General features: G+C 46.5%; 2 protein-coding genes across 2 annotated transcripts; one reads left to right on the top strand and one right to left on the bottom strand.

Moving 5' to 3' along the window:
* Positions 1-379: 379 nt before the first annotated feature.
* On the top strand, positions 380-3,573 carry LOC146423789 (histone acetyltransferase KAT8-like; the record flags this gene model as incomplete). The annotated part of the gene is made up of 3 exons (XM_085044445.1): positions 380-438; positions 1,575-1,729; positions 3,283-3,573. Coding segments are annotated over 3 exons (279 nt in total), but the record flags the coding sequence as incomplete, so codon positions are not given.
* Positions 3,574-5,536: 1,963 nt separating this feature from the next.
* LOC146423788 (serine protease 33-like) lies at positions 5,537-20,194 on the bottom strand (the record flags this gene model as incomplete). The annotated part of the gene is made up of 8 exons (XM_085044444.1): positions 20,010-20,194; positions 16,274-16,306; positions 13,631-13,793; positions 9,900-9,915; positions 9,209-9,494; positions 8,124-8,200; positions 7,938-8,045; positions 5,537-5,884 (listed from the first exon to the last, which is right to left on the bottom strand). Coding segments are annotated over exons 1-8 (1,143 nt in total), but the record flags the coding sequence as incomplete, so codon positions are not given.
* Between the last annotated feature and the right edge of the window lie 406 nt (positions 20,195-20,600).

The following is a 20,600-nucleotide window of genomic DNA, read 5'->3' as shown; positions in this document are numbered from 1 at the left end:
GGGTGCTGCTGGAGATCCTCAGGGACTTCAGGGGAACTCTGTCCATCAAAGATCTCAGGTAAAACCAGTTCAGACCAGTATAAACCAGTTTGTACCAGTTTAGACCAAAAAACCCCAAAAAAATCCCATAAAAATCCATAAAAATCCACAAAACCAGTATAAACCAGTATAGACCAGTGAGTCCTGGGTGCTGCTGGAGATCCTCAGGGACTTCAGGGGGACCCTGTCCATCAAGGACCTCAGGTAAAACCAGTTCAGACCAGTATAAACCAGTTCAGACCAGCTTAGACCCAAAAACCCCAAAAAAATCCCATAAAAATCCATGAAAATCCATAAAAATGCACAAAACCAGTATAAACCAGTATAGACCAGTGAGTCCTGGGTGCTGCTGGAGATCCTCAGGGACTTCAGGGGGACCCTGTCCATCAAGGACCTCAGGTAAAACCAGTTCAGACCAGTATAAACCAGTATAAACCAAAAAAACCCAAAAAACCCCAAAAAAATCCCATAGAAATCCATAAAACCAGTATAGACCAGTATAGACCAGTGAGTGTCTGTGGTCCTGGAGATCCTCAGGGGGACTCTGTCCATCAAGGACCTCAGGTAAAACCAGTTCAGACCAGTACAAACCAGTTCAGACCAGTTTGGACCAGTTTAGACCAAAAAAAACCCCAAAAAACCCCAAAAAAATCCATAAAAATCCATTAAAATCCATAAGAATGCACAAAACCAGTATAAACCAGTACAGACCAGTGAGTCACTCCCAGGGGTCACTGTGGTCACTCAGTGGTCACTCAGTGGTCACTCAGTGGTCACTCTGGTCACTCATGGTCACTCAGTGGTCAATCACTGGTCAATCACTGGTCACTCCCAGTATATCCCAGTGCCATTCCCAGTGGTCAGTGGTCACTCCCAGTGGTCAGTGGTCACTCACTGGTCACTCACTGGTCTTTTTGGTCACTCACTGGTCACTCAGTGGTCACTCACTGGTCACTCTGGTTACTCATTGGTTACTCTGGTTACTCACTGGTCACTCACTGGTCACTCAGTGGTCACTCATTGGTCACTCACTGGTCACTCTGGTCATTCAGTGGTCACTCACTGGTCACTCAGTGGTCACGTATGGTCACTGTGGTCACTCATGGTCAGTCACTGGTCACTCACTGGTCACTAATGGTCACTCTGGTCACTCATGGTCAGTCACTGGTCACTCATGGTCACTCTGGTCACTCAATAGTCACTGGTCACTTATGGTCACTGTGGTCACTCAGTGGTCACTCAGTGGTCACTCATGGTCACTCAGTGGTCACTCAGTGGTCACTGTGGTCACTGTGGTCACTCAGTGGTCACTCAGTGGTCACTCTGTCTCCAGCCAGATGACCAGCATCACCCAGACTGACATCATCAGCACTCTGCAGTCAATCATTGATCACTGATTGGTACTTTGGGGTCAATGATCACTGTTATTGATCAGTGATTGATCCCATTGATCAATGGTCACTCAGTGGTCACTGTGGTCACTCAGTGGTCACTCTGGTCACTCAGTGGTCACTCAGTGGTCACTCTGTGTCCAGCCAGATGACCAGCATCACCCAGACTGACATCATCAGCACTCTGCAGTCTCTCAACATGGTCAAGTACTGGAAAGGTCAACATGTCATCTGTGTGACGCCAAAGCTGGTGGAGGAACATCTCAAGAGTGCTCAGTACAAAAAACCACCAATTACCGGTGGGTAATTAGCCATTTCTGTTAATTAGGGTGGTGAGAAGGGAGTGATGAGCCATTGGTGTTAATTGGGGTGGTAATTAGGGGTTAATTGGGGTGATTAATTGGGATAACGAGGAAAGGTCAACATGTCATCTGTGTGACGCCAAAGCTGGTGGAGGAACACCTGAAAAGTGCTCAGTACAAAAAACCCCCAATTACCGGTGGGTAATTAGTGATTTTAGTTAATTAGGGGGGTGGTTAGATGGTGATGAGTCATTGGTGTTAATTGGGGGGTGATTCGTGTTAATTAGGGGCTGATAGGTGGTTAATTGGGGTGGATAATTGGGATAATGAGGAACATCTCAAGAGTGCTCAGTACAAGAAACCACCAATTACCGGTGGGTAATTAGCGATCTTAGTTAATTAGGGTGGTGGTTAGATGGTGATGAGCCGTTCCCGTTAATTGGGGGGTGATTCGTGTTAATTAGGGGGTGATTAGTGTTAATTAGGGGATAATTAGGAGCACCTGAGGAGTGCTCAGTACAAGAAACCTCCAATTAGCGGTGGGTAATTAGTGATTTCTGTTAATTGGGGTGGTGATTAGTGTTAATTGGGGGTGGTAATTAATGATGCTTCTCCCTCTTAATTACTCCTTTGATTAACCCTAGTAACGATCCCATTAATTACCCCTAATTAGCCCTAATTAAGGTCCATTTCCCTTAATTACTCCCCCAAATTAACTCCATTAATGATCCTTTTAATTATCCCTAATTAACCTTATTAAGGTCCATTTCCCTTAATTACTTCTCCAAATTAATGATCCTTTTAATTACCCCTAATTAGACTTATTAATGCTTCTTTCCCTTAATTACTCATTTAATTAACCTCATTAATGATCCCCTGGTGATTAACACCCTTAATTAAGCTTAATTACTGCCTTAATTACTCAATTAATTAACCCTATTAATGATCTTCTGGTGATTAACACCCTTAATTAAGCTCTCCCTTAATTATGGCCTTAATTACTCTATTAATGACCCTCTGCTGATTAACTCCTATAATTAATGTGTCCTCGTTAATTAACCTCATTAATGACCCTCTGCTGATTAACTCCTTTAATTAACCTCTCCCCCTTAATTAACCTCATTAATTAGCCCTGGAGATTAACTCCCCTAATTAATCTCCTTAATTATCACCTAATTAATGACCCTCTGCTGATTAACTCCTTTAATTAATGTGTCTTTGTTAATTAACCTCATTAATGACCCCCTGCAGATTAACTCATTAATTAATTTCTCCTTAATTATCACCTAATTAATGACCCTCTGCTGATTAATTTCTTTAATTAATGTGTCCCCGCTAATTAACCTCATTAATGACCGCCTGGAGATCAACTCCATTAATTAATCTCTCCTTAATTACCCTAATTAACGCCTCAATTTCCTACCTTTTCCCCCCTTAATCACCCCAATTAACACTCCCCGTTAATCACCCCCCTGTTCCCCCCAGTCCCGTTAATTACCGTGTTAATTGTCGTTAATTAAGAGGCGCTAATTAGCGTTAATTACCCGCAGTTGACTCCATCTGCCTCCGCTGGGCTCCTCCGAAGCACAAACAGGCCAAAGTGGCCAAGAAGTGACATTTTGGGGCCAAAAAGCGAAAATTCGGGAAAAAAGGAAAAAATCCCAAAATTTCCTCTTCCTCAAGATGGGATTTGGGATCCCAAAGTTGGGGGTTTTGACCCAAAATTTTTGGGGTTTGACCCCAAATTTGGGGAGTTTGACCCAAAATTTTGGTTTTTTTAATCCCAAATTTTGTTTTTTTAACCCCAAATTTTGGGTTTTTTAACCCCAAATTTTGGTTTTTTTTAATCCTAAATTTTGAATATCTTAATCCCAAATTTTGGTTTTTTTAACCCCAAATTTTGGGGGTTTTAATCCCAAATATTGTTTTTTAATCCCAAAATTTGGGTTTTACTTTTCCCAAATTTGGGGAGTTTGACCCAAATTTTGGGTTTTAATCTAAATTTTGGTGTTTAATCCCAAATTTTGGGGTTTTAAACCCAAATTTTGGGTTTTTTAAACCCCAAATTTGAGGTTTGACCCCAAATTTTGGTTTTTAACCCAAATTTTGGTTTTTAACCCCAAATTTTGGGTTTTTCCAAATTTGGGGTTTTTCCCCAAATTTTTGATGTTTTTAACCCCAAATTTGGGGAGTTTGACCCAAATTTTGGGTTTTTTTAATCCTAAATTTTGGATGTCTTAATCCCAAATTTTGGTTTTCTTAACCCCAAATTTTGTTTTTTTAACCCCAAATTTTGGTTTTTTAATCCCAAATTTTAGGTTTTTTAACCCCAAATTTTCTTTTTTTAACCCCAAATTTTGGGGGTTTGACCTTCGGATTTGGGGTTTTTCCCTTAATTTTGGGGTTTTTTCTCCTTAATTTTGGGGATTTTCCCTTCAAATTTGGGATTTTTCCACTCGATTTTTGGGGTTTTTTCCCTTAATTTTGGGGTTTTTTTCCCATAATTTTTGGGTTTTTCCCATTAAATTTGGGATTTTTCCCCTAAATTTTGGGATTTTCCCCCAATTTTGGGATTTTCCCTCAATTTTGGGATTTCCCCATTCTTTCCTCCTCCCAAATTTTGGGGCTTTTGGGGTTTTCCCCTCAATTTTGGGATTTTCCCCCAAATTTTGGGATTTTTCCCTCAATTTTGGAGTTTTTCCCCCAAATTTTGGGATTTCCCCATTCTTTCCTCCTCCCAAATTTGGGGATTTTCCCCTCAATTTTGGGATTTTCCCCCAAATTTTGGGATTTTCCCCAATTTCGGGTTTTTCCCATTTCCCTCCCCAATTTTGGGTTTTTTTCCCCCAAAACCCAAATAAAGCAAGAAAACAAAAATTTGAAGTTTCAGAGTTTTTATTTTTGGGGAATTTCGGGGAATTTTGGGGGATTTTGGGGGTCACAGAGTTTGGGGTCAAAGGTGGCATTTTTGGGGTAAAAAATGTCATTTTTGGGCTCGAAAGTGTCATTTTTGGGGTCAAAGGTGTCATTTTTGGGGTAAAAAATGTCATTTTTGGGGTCAAAAGTGTCACTTTTGGGGTCCCAGGTGTCATTTTTGGGGTCAAAAATGTCATTTTTGGGGTTAAAAGTGTCATTTTTGGTGTCAAAAGTGTCATTTTTGGGTCAAAGTGTCACTTTTGGGGTCAAAGGTGTCATTTTTGGGGTTAAAAGTGTCATTTTTGGGGTCAAAGTTATCATTTTTTATGCAATTTTTGGGATTTCACCCCAATTTTGATGTCATTTTTGGGATTTCACCCCAATTTTTTGGGATTTCCATGTAATTTTTGGGATTTCACCCCAATTTTTAGGATTTCACCCCAATTTTGATGTCATTTTTGGGATTTCACCCCAAATTTTGACATCATTTTTTGGATTTTCACCCCAAATTTTTGTGCATTTAGATGTTTTTTGGGTTTCATTTTTGTGGATTTCGATGTCATTTTATGGGTTTTTTTGTTTTTGGTTTTTTTTGTTTTGTTTTTTTGTGGTTTGATGTAATTTTTCGGGATTTCACCCCAATTTTTTGGTGTAATTTTTGGGATTTCACCCCAAAATTTGACATAATTTTTAGGATTTCACCCCAATTTTTGGGATTTTACCCCAAATTTCTGTGGATTTCGACGTCACTTTAATGTCATTTTTTGGGATTTCACCCCAATTTTTAATGTCATTTTTTGGGATTTCACCCCAATTTTTAATGTCATTTTCAGGATGTCACCCCAATTTTTTGGGATGTCACCCCACCCCCCACACCACCCCTCCCCCCAGCGCCACCAGTGCCACCACCCCGCCCAGTGTCCCCCTGGCTGTCCCCACCCCGCTGTCCCCACCTGGCCCGGGTGACATCGGCCGCGGCCAGCCCGGCGGCAGCTCCAGCCCGCGGCAGGGGTCACCGGTGACGTTGGTGACGCTGGTGACAGCCCTGGTGGCGTTGGGGACGTGGTGGCGCAGCGGCAGCTCGGGGACAAGGGACACGAGCCAGCGGGAGTGAGGTGCCACCTCGGTGTAGACGCCGGGCCGGCCGGGGACACCGCAGGCGTCACCCCAGCTGACCACCCCGGCCAGCAGCCACGTGCCACCCGCCTGGCACACCAGGGGACCGCCAGAGTCACCCTGGGGACAGAGAGACATTGTTAGGGGACATTGGGGACATCAGAGACATCAGGGACATTGGGGTTATCAGGGACATTGGGGACATTGGGGACACCGCAGGCGTCACCCCAGCTGACCACCCCGGCCAGCAGCCACGTGCCACCAGCCTGGCACACCAGGGGACCGCCTGAGTCACCCTGGGGACAGAGAGGTGACAATTAGGGACATTGGGGACATTGGGAGAGAATAGAGACATCAGGGACATTGGGGACATTGGGGACACCCGCCTGGCACACCAGGGGACCTCCCGAGTCACCCTGGGGACAGAGAGACATTGGGGACATCGTTAGGGGACATTGGGGACACTGGGGACATTGGGGTTATCAGGGACATTGGGGACACCGCGTCACTGGGGCCAGGTGCCACCTGCCTGGCACACCAGGGGACCTCCTGAGTCACCCTGGGGACAGAGAGACATTGGGGACATCGTTAGGGGACATTGGGGACATTGGGGACATTGGGGACATCAGGGACATTGGGGGAAAATGAGGGATTTGGGGACATTCGAGTCACAAGTGCCACCGGCCTGGCACACCAGGGGACCGCCTGAGTCACCCTGGGGACAAAGGGACAGTTAGGGACATTGGGGACATTGGGGACATCAGGGACATTGGGGATATGGGGGATATTGGGGACATTGGGGACATTGGGGACATTGGGGACATTGGGGTTATAGGGGATATTGGGGACACACCTGCCTGGCACACCAGGGGACCGCCAGAGTCACCCTGGGGACAAAGGGACAGTTAGGGACATTGGGGACATTGGGGTTATCAGGGACATTGGGGGGGTTGGGGTTTGGGTTGGGGTTGGGGGGGGTCCAGCTGACCACCCCGGCCAGCAGCCAGGTGCCACCCGCCTGGCACACCAGGGGACCTCCGGAGTCACCCTGAGGACAAAGGGACAAAGTGACAGAGTTAGGGGACACTGGGGACATCAGGGACATTGGGGGAAAATGGGGGATTTGGGGACATTGGGGACATTGGGGACACCCAGCCTGGCACACCAGGGGACCGCCTGAGTCACCCTGGGGACAAAGGGACAGTTAGGGACATTGGGACATTGGGGGGAAAATGGGGGATTTGGGGACATTGGGGACACCTAGCCTGGCACACCAGGGGACAGCCTGAGTCACCCTGGGGACAAAGGACAAAGTGACATTGTTAGGGGACATTGGGGACATTGGGGACACTGCGGACATTGGGGACATTGAGGACATTGGGAAAGAATAGAGACATCAGGGACATTGGGGACATTGGGGACATTGGGGACATTGGGGACAGCCCAGCTGGCACACCAGGGGACCTCCCGAGTCACCCTGGGGACAAAAGGGACAGTTAGGGACATTGGGGACATTGAGAGAACATTGGGGCCATTGGGGAGAAAGAGGGGATTTGGGGACATTGGGGACACTGAGGGGACATTGGGGACACTGAGGGGACATTGGGGACATTGGGGACACTGAGGTTATTTGGGATTTGGGGACACTGAGGGGACATTGGGGACATTGGGGACATTGGGGACACTGAGGGGACATTGGGGACATTGGGGACATTGGAGACACCTCGAGGATGGACCTGGGGCTGGTTGGGGACAGGGGGAGGTGACGGAAGTGACATCAGGGAGGTGACAAGGTGACAGAGAGGCGACAGGGATGACACAGGGAGGTGACCCAGCAGGTGGCAGAGGTGACAAGGTGACAGGGAGGTGACAGGGATGACGCAGGGAGGTGACATCAGCCAGGGGAGGTGCCAGGGGAGGTGACAAAAAGGTGACAGGGATGACGCAGGGAGGTGACATCAGCCCGGGGGAGGTGACAGGGGAGGTGACAGGGAGGTGACAAGGTGACAGAGAGGTGACAGGAATGACACAGCAGCTGACAGAGGTGACATCAGCCAGGGGGAGGTGACATGGGAGGTGACAGGGATGACGCAGGCAGGTGACATCAGCCCAGGGGAGGTGACAAGGTGCCAGGGGAGGTGACAAAAAGGTGACAAAGTCCCAGGCCACCCACCTGGCAGGCGTCGCGGCGGCCCTGCGGGAAGCCAGCGCAGATGGTGTCACCCGCCGGTGTCCCCAAGCCGTCCTCTGTCCCCCGGCCGGCTGTCCCTGTCCCCAGGGCTGTCCCTGTCCTTGTCCCCAGGGCTGTCGCTGTCCTTGTCCCCAGGGCTGTCCCTGTCCCTGTCCTTGTCCCCAAGGCGTACAGGCAGCGGCAGTGCTGGTGGCTCAGCAGTGGCACCTCCAGCTGCTGCAGAGTCTTGGGGGGTGGCAGTGGCACTGTGGGGACAGCAGTGGCACCAGGGGGTCACCAGGGTGTCCCCAAGGTGAGCCAGTTGTCCCCAGTGCCATCCCCCCCAGTGTTGCCTCAATGTCCCCATTGACCTCAGTGGCCTCAAAGTGTCCCCAATGTCTCCAATCCCCTCAATATCCCCAAATGTCCCCAATGTCCCCAAAGTGTCCCCACCCACCTGCAGTCCTGACATGTCCCCAGCCCATCACGGTGCACACTGTCCCCAATGTCCCCAACATCCCCAATCCCCCTTAATGTCCCAAAAATGTCCCCAAAGTGTCCCCAATGTCCCCAAAGTCCCCAAATCCCCAAAGTGTCCCCAATGTCCCCAATGTCCCCAAATCCCCAGTGTCCCCAATCCCCCCAGTGTCCCCAAAGTGTCCCCAAAGTGTCCCCAGTCCCCTCACCTGCAGTCCTGACGTGTCCCCAGCCCGTCACGGTGCACACTGTCCCCAATGTCCCCAATCCCCAAATCCCCAATGTCCCCAAAGTCCCCAATCCCCCCAATGTCCCAATTTGTCCCCATATTCAATGTCCCCAATGTCCCCAATCCCTCACCTGCAGTCCTGACGTGTCCCCATCCTGTCACGGTGCACACTGTCCCCAATGTCCCCAATGTCCCCATTAATGTCCCCAATGTCCCCATTAATGTCCCCATCCATGTCCCTCACCTGCAGTCCTGACATGTCCCCAGCCCGTCACGGTGCACACTGTCCCCAATGTCCCCAATCCCCATTAATGTCCCCAATGTCCCCAATGTCCCCAATCCCCTCACCTGCAGTCCTGACATGTCCCCATCCTGTCACGGTGCACACTGTCCCCAATGTCCCCAATGTCCCCAATCCCCATTCATGTCCCCAATGTCCCCAATCCCCTCACCTGCAGTCCTGACGTGTCCCCAGCCCGTCACGGTGCACACTGTCCCCAATGTCCCCAATGTCCCCAACATCCCCAATGTCCCCACAATGTCCCCAAAGTGTCCCCAATCCCCTCACCTGCAGTCCTGACGTGTCCCCATCCTGTCACGGTGCACACTGTCCCCTCCCGGAAGGTGACAGCAGCCCCAGGGACACACACTGGCCTCACCAGGCGGGTGGGGCTGGCAGGGACATCCAGCCTGGCCAGCGCCAGGTCCCCGGCGATGTCACCATTGTCACCATTGTCACTGTCGCTGTCACTGTCGCGATAGGCGGGGTGGCGCCACACGGCGGCCACGCCCCTCACCTGCGCCTCGGGGGGAGGGGACAGCAGCTGCAGGACACCCAGGGTGACACGGTAGTCCCCGAGGGGGTTCTCCCTGCAAGGAAATTTGGGAAAAATTTGGGAATTTTTGGGATTTTTTGGGAATTTTAAAGAATTTTTTGGGGAATTTTTGCCATTTTTGGTGGTTTTTTGCCATTTTTTGGGCAAATTTCGGCCATTTTTGGGGACTTTGGGGGGACAGCAGCTGCAGGACACCCAGGGTGACACGGTAGTCCCCGAGGGGGTTCTCCCTGCAAAGATTTTGGGGAAAATTTGGGATTTTTTGGGAAAATTTGGGAATTTTTGGGGATTTTTTGCGAATTTTTGGGGATTTTTTGCGAATTTTTTTGGGGATTTTTTGCCATTTTTTGGCGAATTTTGGCCATTTTTTGGGGACTTAGGAGGGGACAGCAGCTGCAGGACACCCAGGGTGACACGGTAATCGGGCAGAGGGTTCTCTCTGGAAAGATTTTGGGGAAAACTTGGGGATTTTTGGGAATTTTTGGGGATTTTTTAGGGTTTTTTTAGGGATTTTTTGCAAATTTTTGCCATTTTTTGGCGATTTTTTGCCATTTTTTGGGAATTTTGGGGGATTTTTGGGGTGGAGTTGGGGGATTTTGGAGCTGCAGGACACCATGGAATGGATTTTTGGGAAATTTGGGGATTTTAGGGGTTTTTTTTTGGATTTTTGGGGAAATTTTGGGGAATTTTTGGGATTTTTAGGGGATTTTTTGGGGAATTTTTGAGGGATTTTTGGGGCATTTTTGGGGACTTTGGGGGGACAGCAGCTGCAGGACACCCAGGGTGACACGGTAGTCCCCGAGGGGGTTCTCCCTGCAAGGAAATTTGGGAAAAATTTGGGAATTTTTGGGATTTTTTGGGAATTTTAAAGAATTTTTTGGGGAATTTTTGCCATTTTTGGTGGTTTTTTGCCATTTTTTGGGCAAATTTCGGCCATTTTTGGGGACTTTGGGGGGACAGCAGCTGCAGGACACCCAGGGTGACACGGTAGTCCCCGAGAGGGTTCTCCCTGCAAGGAAATTTGGGAAAAATTTGGGATTTTTGGGGAAAATTTGGGAATTTTTGCTCTTTTTTTGGGGATTTTTAGGGAATTTTTGGGGTTTTTTGGGGGGATTTTGGGAGGTTTTTTGGGATTTTGGGAGGACAGCAGCTGCAGGACACCCAGGGTGACACGGTAGTCCCCGAGGGGGTTCTCTCTGCAAAGATTTTTGGAAAAATTTGGGGTTTTTTGGGAAAATTTGGGAGTTTTTTAGGGTTTTTTTAGGGATTTTTTGCCATTTTTTTGCGATTTTTTGCCATTTTTTGCGAATTTTTGTCATTTTTTTGGGGTGGAGTTGGGGGATGAGGAGCTGCAGGACAGCCTGGAATGGATTCTGGGGAAATTTGGGGATTTTTTTTTATTTTTCCCTTTTTTTTTTTATTTTTTGGGGAATTTTTTAGGATTTTTTTGGATTTTTTGGGGATTTTTTGCCATTTTTTGGTGAATTTTGGCCATTTTTTGGGGATTTTGGGGGGACAGCAGCTGCAGGACACCCAGGGTGACACAGTAGTCCCCAAGAGGGTTCTCTCTGGAAAAAAATTGGGGGAAAATTTGGGGATTTTTGGGAATTTTTGGGGATTTTTTTCAGTTGGTTTTTTTTGGGATTTTTGCCCTTTTTTTTTTTAATTTTTTGGTGATTTTTTGCCAATTTTTGGCGAATTTTGGGCCTTTTTTTGGGGTGGAGTTGTGGGAAGAGGGGCGAGCAGAGCTGTGAGCTGTTTTTGGGTTATTTTATGGACATTTTGGGATATTTTATGGATATTTTGGGATATTTTATGGACATTTTGGGATATTTTTTGGGACATTTTGGGTTATTTTATGGACATTTTGGGTTATTTTTTGGGACATTTTGGGATATTTTATGGACATTTTGGGATATTTTATGGGATATTTTGGGATATTTTATGGACATTTTGGGATATTTTATGGACATTTTGGGATATTTTTTGGGATAGTTTGGGATTTTTTTGGGACATTTTGGGTTATTTTATGGACATTTTGGGTTATTTTATGGACATTTTGGGACATTTTGGGTTATTTTATGGACATTTTGGGATATTTTATGGACATTTTGGGTTATTTTTGGGACATTTTGGGATATTTTTTGGGATATTTTGGGATATTTTATGGACATTTTGGGTTATTTTATGGACATTTTGGGATATTTTATGGACATTTTGGGATATTTTTTGGGATATTTTGGGATATTTTATGGACATTTTGGGATATTTTTTGGGACATTTTGGGTTATTTTATGGACATTTTGGGATTTTTTATGGACATTTTGGGATATTTTATGGACATTTTGTGATATTTTTTGGGATATTTTGGGATATTTTTTGGGACATTTTGGGATATTTTAGGGACATTTTGGGATATTTTATGGACATTTTGGGATATTTTTTGGGACATTTTGAGATATTTTATGGACATTTTGGGATATTTTTTGGGATATTTTGGGATATTTTGGGGACATTTTGGGATATTTTATGGACATTTTGGGTTATTTTATGGACATTTTGGGATATTTTATGGATATTTTGGGATGTTTTATGGACATTTTGGGATATTTTTTGGGACATTTTGGGATATTTTTTGGGACTTTTTGGGTTATTTTATGGGATATTTTGGGATTTTTTTGGGACATTTTGGGATATTTTATGGACATTTTGGGTTATTTTATGGACATTTTGGGATATTTTTTGGGATATTTTGGGTTATTTTATGGACATTTTGGGTTATTTTTTGGGACATTTTGGGATTTTTTTGGGACATTTTGGGTTATTTTTGGGGACATTTTGGGATATTTTTTGGGATATTTTTGGGATATTTTATGGACATTTTGGGATATTTTATGGACATTTTGGGATATTTTATGGACATTTTGGGATATTTTTTGGGACATTTTGGGATATTTTTTGGGACATTTTGGGATATTTTATGGACATTTTGGGATATTTTTTGGGACATTTTGGGATATTTTATGGACATTTTGGGATATTTTTTGGGATATTTTGGGATATTTTATGGACATTTTGGGTTATTTTATGGACATTTTGGGTTATTTTATGGACATTTTGGGTTATTTTATGGACATTTTGGGATATTTTATGGACATTTTGGGATATTTTTTGGGACATTTTGGGTTATTTTATGGACATTTTGGGATATTTTATGGACATTTTGGGTTATTTTATGGACATTTTGGGATATTTTTTGGGACATTTTGGGTTATTTTATGGACATTTTGGGTTATTTTATGGACATTTTGGGATATTTTATGGATATTTAGGTACATTTTGGGATATTTTTTGGGGATTTTAGGGTTTTTACTCACGGGGGGAAGCAGTGAACTATTTTAGGATAATTTCAGGTACATTTTGGGATATTTTTGGGATATTTTTTGGGGTTTTACTCACGGAGGGAAGCAGTGGGCAGCGGTCAGCACCCAGCCCAGGGCGATCAGAGCTGTGAGCTGTTTTGGGTTATTTTATGGACATTTTTTGGATAATTTAGGATATATTTAGGATATTTTGGGGTTTTACTCACGGGGGGAAGCAGTGGGCAGCGGTCAGCACCCAGCCCAGGGCGATCAGAGCAATGAGCTATTTTAGGATAATTTCAGGTACATTTTGGGATATTTTAGGATATTTAGGATATATTTTTTGGGTTTTACTCACAGGGGGAAGCAGTGGGCAGCGGTCAGCACCCAGCCCAGGGCGATCAGAGCTGTGAGCTGGTTTTGGGTTATTTTATGGATATTTTTTGGATATTTTAGGATATTTTGGGATATTTTTTGGGGTTTTTAGGGTTTTTACTCACGGAGGGAAGCAGTGGGCAGCGGTCAGCACCCAGCCCAGGGCCATCAGACCTGTGAGCTATTTTGGGTTATTTTATGGATATTTTATGGATATTTTGGGATAAATTCATGCAGTTTTTGGGATATTTTTTAGGATTACTCACGGGGGGAAGCAGTGGGCAGCAGTCAGCACCCAGCCCAGGGCGATCAGAGCTGTGAGCTGTTTTGGGGTTATTTTATGGACATTTTGGGATATTTTATGGATATTTTGGGATATTTTAGGATATTTAGGATATATTTTTTAGGATTACTCACGGAGGGAAGCAGTGGGCAGCGGTCAGCACCCAGCCCAGGGCGATCAGAGCTCCTCCACACACATGACGACCCCTGAAGGCCAAACTGACCTGCCAAGGCCACTGACCCTCCTGGGCTCCAGAGCCGCCGACCACCCGCCGCAGAACCGGCGAGCCGCAGGGGACTGGGGGGGAAATATAAAAATTCATGGTGAAATTGGGGGAAAATGATGAAATTCAGAGAGAAATTGGGGAAAAAACACAAAAATTCAGACCAAAAATGAGATCAGAAACTTCGAATTGGGGGAAAAAACCTGAATTTCAGAGCAAAAATGAGATCAGAAACCTGGAATTCTGGGGGAAAAACCAGAATTTCAGCACAAAATTATGGGATTATCACTAATTGGGGAGTTGCAGGACACTGGAGGGACAAAAAAATCCCAAAATTCAGACCTAAAATGAAATCAGAAGCCTCAAATTGTGGGATTATTCTGAAATGGGGGGAAATGACAAAATTCAGAGCGAAATTGGGGGAAAAAATCCAGAATTTCAGAGTGAGATTGGGGAAAAAAATGAAATTTTAGATCAAAAATTTGAGACCAAAATTGTGGGGGAAAATCCAAAATTTCAGAGCAAAACTGGGGGAAAAAAACTGGAAATTCAGAGTGAAATTGGGGGAAATGACAAAATTCAGAGTGAAATTGGGGGAAAATTACAAAATTTAGAGAGAAATTGGGGAGAAAATGAGAAAATTTAGAGTGAAATTGGGGAGAAATGATGAAATTCAGAGTGAAATTGGGGGAAAAAACCTGAAATTTCAGCCCAAAATGTGACCCCAAATCCTGAACTGGGAAGCCGCAGGGGACTGGGGGGAAAAACCCAAAATTGAGAGAGAAATTGGGAGAAATCAGAAAATTTAGAGAGAAATTGGGGAAAAAATCCGAAATTTCAGAGCATAATTGGGGAAAAAATCCGAAATTTCAGAGCATAACTGGGGGAAAAACTCCAAAGTTTCAGTGCAAAATTGGGGGAAAAAACCCAAAATTGAGAGAGAAATTGGGAGAAATCAGAAAATTTAGAGAGAAATTGGGGAGAAAATGAGAAAATTTAGAGAGAAATTGGGGGGAAATGATGAAATTCAGAGCATAATTGGGGAAAAAACGAAATTTCAGGTCAAAAATTTCAGACCGAAATTGTGGGGAAAAAACTCCAAAGTTTCAGTGCAAAACTGGGGGAAAAAACCCAAATTTCAGCCCAAAATGTGACCCCAAATCCTGAACTGTGAGGTTATCCTGAACTGGGGGGGAAAAAAAAGACAAAATTCAGAGAGAAATTGGGAAAAAAGAAATTCAGAGTGAAACTGGGGAGAAAAATGAAATTTCAGAGCATAATTGGGGGAAAAAAACGAAATTTCAGGTCAAAAGTTTCAGACCAAAATTGTGGGGAAAAATCCAAAATTTCAGAGCAAAGCTGGGGGAAAAACCCGACATTTTGACACAAAATTGGGAGAAAAACCCAAAATTTCAGAGCAAAATTGGAGAAAAAACCCAAAATTTCAGAGCAAAATGTGACCCCAAATCCTAAATTGGGCAAAAAACCCAAAATTTCAGACCAAAATGAGATCCTGAACATCAAATTATGGAAAAAAAACTTGAAAATTCACACCAAAAATGAGATCAGAAACCTCGAATTGTGGGAAAAACCAAAAATTTCAGACCAAAGTTGGGGGAAAAAACTCCAAAGTTTCAGTGCAAAACTGGGGGAAAAAACCCGAAATTTCAGCCCAAAATGTGACCCCAAATCTTGAACTGTGAGGTTATCCTGAACTGGGGAGCTGCAGGGGACTGGGGGGAAAATATAAAATATAGAGAGAAGTTGGGGAAAATGAGAAAATTTAGAGAGAAATTGGGGAAAAAATCCGAAATTTCAGAGCATAACTGGGGGAAAAACTCCGAAGTTTCAGTGCAAAATTGGGGGAAAAAACCCAAAATTGAGAGAGAAATTGGGAGAAATCAGAAAATTTAGAGAGAAATGGGGGAGAAAATGATGAAATTCAGAGAAAAAATGAGATCAGAAACCTCGAATTATGGGGGAAAAAAGCAAAAACTATTTTTTTTCCCAAAAATGAGATCAGCAACCTCAAACTGGGGGGGAAAAAACCCTGAAATTTCAGACCAAAACTGGGGGAAAAAAACCAAATTTCAGCCCAAAATTAGGGAAAAACCCCAAGATTTTGGCCCAAAATGACATCCTGAAACTCAAATTAGGGGAAAAACCCCAAATTTCAACCCAAAATTGGGGAAAAAACCCAAATTTCAGCCCAAAATTGGGGAAAAACCCCAAAATTTTGGCCCAAAATGACATCCTGAAACTCAAATTAGGGGAAAAACCCCAAATTTCAGCCCAAAATTGGGGAAAAAACCCAAATTTCAGACCAAAACTGGGGAAAAAAACCAAATTTCAGCCCAAAATGACATCCTGAAACTCAAACTGGGGGAAAAACCCAAATTTCAGCCCAAAATTGGGGAAAAAACCCCAAATTTCAGCCCAAAATGAGATCCAGAAACCTCAAATTTGGGGAAAAAACCCCCAAATTTCAGCCCAAAACTGGTGAAAAACCCCCAAATTTCACCCCAAAATGTCACCCCGCCCCTCCCCCCCTCACCTGTCTCATCTTCTGCTGCAACTCCCAGGAGATCTGTGGGGGAGGGGAGGGGGGATGACGTCAGACACACATTTTGGGGACACCCCGAGTGGATGATGACGTCATAACCCCCATTTTGGGGACACCCCTGGCTGGTCAGACCCGATTTTGGGGACACCCCGAGTGGATAATGACGTCATAACCCCCATTTTGGGGTCAAACCCAAATTTCGGGGATCCCTGTGGGGTTGATGACGTCATAACCCCCTTTGGGGACACCCCCCGGGGTGATGACGTCACCGAGTGACCCGGCCGGGCTGGCCTTGGGGACATCCGGGAGGTGACAGACAGACAGACAGACAGAGCCGGAAAAACCTGCTGGGAATTGGCCTGAGGGGAAAACCTGGGAATTTGGGGGGAATTTGGGGCAAAATCTGAGGGGATTTGGGAAAAAATCTGAGGGGAAAACATGAGGGAATTTGGGGGAAAATAAGGGGGAATTTGGGGAAAAATCTGAGAGGAAATCTGAGGGGATTTGGGGAAAAATCTGAGGGGAAAACATGAGGGGATTTGGGGAAAATGTGAGGGGATTTGGGGGAAAAATCTGAGGGGATTTGGGGAAAAATCTGAGGGGAAAACATGAGGGGATTTGGGGAAAATGTGAGGGGAAAACATGGGGATTTGGGAAAATGTGAAGGGATTTGGGGGAAAAATCTGAGGGGATTTGGGGAAAATCAGGGAAAACATGGGGGATTTGGGAAAATGTGAGGGATTTGGGGAAAAATCTGAGGGGATTTGGGGAAAAATCTGAAACATGTGAGGGGATTTGGGGAAAATGTGAGGGGATTTGGGGAAAATCTGAGGGGATTTGGGGAAAAATCTGAGAGGATTTGGGGGAAAAGTAGAAGAGGATTTATGGAAAAATTCAGGGAGATTTGGGGGAAAACATGAGGGGATTTGGGGGAAAATTCGGGGGGATTTGGGGGAAAATTCGAGGGGATTTAGTGGAGAAGCATGAGAGGAGTTAGGGGAAAAATCTGAGGGGAATTGCAGGAAATCTGAAGGGAATACGTGAGGGGATTTGGGGAAAATTTGAGGGGATTTGGGGGTAAAACGTGAGGGGATTTAGGGGGAAAAACGAGGGAATTTCGGGTGGAATCACGAGGGCATTTGGGGGAAATTTTGGGGGGATTTGGGGAAAAACACGAGGGGGTTTTGGGGAGGACCATGAGGAATGGCAGGAAAAGATCATGAGGGGATTTGGGAGAAATCTGAGGGGATTTGGGGCTGGATGTGAGAGACCATGGCAGGACAAAGAAGGAGGGAAATTACCATCATGGAGCCACCTGGGTGTCACCTCAGACCCCCCAGCTGTGTCCCCAAAATGTCCCCGAAATCCTCAAAACCCTCCAAATATTCCCTGTCTCCTCAGAGGCCTAGATCCCCTAAATCCCATTAGATTCGCCCCAAAATCCCTTCAGATTCTCCACAAAATCCCCTCAGATTTCACCTAGAATTCCCCTTAGATTCTCCCCAAAATCCTCTCATATTCTCCTCAAAATCCTCTCAGATTCTCCCCAAAATCCCTTCAAGATTTCCCCTCAAAGCCCCTCAAAATACCCTCAGAACTCCCCCAAAATCCTCTCACGGTCCTTTCCTGCCAAAATCCCCTCACGATTTTCCCCCAAAATCCTGAATTTCCCCCACAAAACTCCCTCAGTTTCCCTCCCAAAATTCCCTCACAATTCCCTCCCAAAATCCCCTCAGGATTTTCCCTCAAAAGCCCGAATTTTCCCCACAAAACTCCCTCAGTTTCCCTCCCCGAATCCTCTCAGACCTCTCAACTCTCCTCACGCTTCCCGCCAAAATCCCCTCACGGTCCTTTCCTGCCAAAATCCCCTCACAATTTGCTCCTCAAATCCCCTCACGATTCGTCCCCAAAATCCCGAATTTCCCCCACAGAACTCTCCTCACAATTCCCTCCCAAAATCCCCTCATGATTTTCCCCCAAAATCCCCAATTTCCCCCACAAAACTCCCCTCATGATTCCCTCCCAAATCCCCTCACGATTTCCGCCCAAATCCCCTCAACTCCCCTTTACGCTTCCCGCCAAAATCCCCTCACGACTCCCTCCCAAAATCCCCTCACGATTTTCCCCCAAAATCCCGAATTTCTCTCACGAAGCTCCCTGTTTCCTTCAACTCAGACCCCTTAATTCCCCTCACGATTCCCTCCCAAATCCCCTCACGATTCTCTCCCAAAATCCCGAATTTCCCCCACAGAACTCTCTGTTTCCCTCCCGAACTCCCCTCAGGATTTTCCTCCAAAATCCCCTATTTTCCCCACAATACTCCCCTCACAATTCCCACCTAAAATCCTCTCACGATTTTTTCCCAAATCCCCCCAACTCCCCTCAGGCTTCCCGCCCAAATCCCTTCACGATTCCCTCCCAAATCCCCACAGACCCCTATCTTCCCTCACGATTTTCGCTCAAAATCCCGAATTTCCCCCACAAAATTCCCTCAGTTTCCCTCCCAAATCCCCTCAGACCCTTAACTCCCCTCAGACCCCTCAACTCCCCTCACGCTTCCCGCCAAAATCCCCTCACGATTCTCTCCCAAAATCCCCTTATGATTTTCCCCCAAAATCCCCAATTTCCCCCACAAAACTCCCTCAGTTTCCCTCCCAAATCCTGACTCCCTGAACTCCCCTCGGACCCCCCAAGTCCCCTCACGATTCTCTCCCATATCCCCTCACGATTTTCTGCCAAATCCCCTCACAATTCCCTCCCGAAGTCCCCACAAGTCCCCTCACGCTTCCCGCCAAAATCCCCTCAAGATTCTCTCCCAAAATCCCGAATTTCCCTCACAAAACTCCCTCAGTTTCCCTCCCCAAATCCCCTCAGACCCAAATCACCTCACAACCCTCAGCTCCCCTCATGACTCCCTCCCAAAATCCCCTCAAGATTCCCTCCCAAAATCCCGAATTTCCCCCACAACACTCCCTCAGTTTCCCTCGCAAATCCCCTCACGATTCTCTCCCAAAATCCCCTCACGATTCACCCCCAAATCTCCTCAACTCCCCTCACGATTCCCTCCCAAAATCCCCTCACGATTTTCCCCCAAAATCCCAAATTTCCGCCCCAAAACTCCCTCAGTTTCCCTCCCCAAATCCCCTCAGACCCAAATCACCTCACAACCCTCAGCTCCCCTCACGCTTCCCGCCAAAATCCCCTCACGACTCCCTCCCAAACTCCCCTCACGATTTTCCCCCAAAATCCCGAATTTCCCCCCACAAAACTCCCCTCACAATTCCCTCCCAAAATCCCCTCACGATTTTCCCCCAAATCTCCCCAACTCCCCTCAGGCTTCCCCGCCCAAATCCCCTCACGATTCTCTACCAAAATCTTCTCAGGATTCCGTCCCAAATCCCCTCACGACTCCCTCCCAAAATCCCCTCACGACTTCCCCCAAAATCCCCGACTTCCCCCACAAAACTCCCTCAATTTCCCTCCCAAATCCCCTCAGAGCCTTAATTCCCCTCAATCCCCTCAGCTCCTCGCCAAAATCCCCTCACGACTCCCTCCCAAACTCCCCTCACGATTTTCCCCCAAAATCCCGAATTTCCACCACAAAATTCTCTGAGTTTCCCTCCCAAAATCCCCTCACGACTCCCTCCTAAAATCCCCTCACGATTCGCCCCCAAAATCCCGAATTTCCCCCACAAAACTCCCTCAGTTTCCCTCTCCTCTCTCTCACCGCCGGCCGGCAGCAGCAGCAGCAGCAGCAGCAACCTCGCTCCGAGCCTCCCTCCGGACACTCCCGGCCTCCTTCCCGGCCCCTCTCCCGGCTCCCGCCGCCGCCTCCTCATCGCTGCCGGGCCGCAGTGGCCGCAGCGCCCGCCGGCACCTTCCGGCCTCCCCTCCCTTCCCGCCCCGCCCCTCTACCTGTACCTGTACCTGTACCTGTCCGGCATGTGACCCCGAGCCGCCTCACCTGGCCGGGAATGCGCCTTAATCACCTGCGCGGCACTTCCGGCCCTGCCGGACATACCTGAGCGGGGTTAATTCACCTGTTGTCACTCACCTGTGCGGGACTCGCTGTTCCCACACACCTGGCCAGGAATTTGCCACGCCCGCTGCTACCTGGCGGGGTGACGTCAGCGTAATGGCTGAGCCAAACAGCTGGGAGGTGGCCACGCCCCTTGCTCTGCTCAGACCACGCCCATATTGTCCTTTTATGGGCAAACCACGCCCCTTAATAGCTTCATTTGGGCCCAAGCCACGCCCCAGTGGTTACAAACCACGCCCCAATTCCATATATTGTCAAACCACGCCCCATTATGCTAAA

The sequence above is a fragment of the Lichenostomus cassidix genome, unplaced genomic scaffold (assembly GCF_008360975.1).
Source record: "Lichenostomus cassidix isolate B80296 unplaced genomic scaffold, HeHo_3.0 HiC_scaffold_36, whole genome shotgun sequence".
Taxonomy (NCBI): Eukaryota; Metazoa; Chordata; class Aves; order Passeriformes; family Meliphagidae; genus Lichenostomus; species Lichenostomus cassidix.
This window is presented reverse-complemented; position numbering and strand designations above follow the sequence as displayed.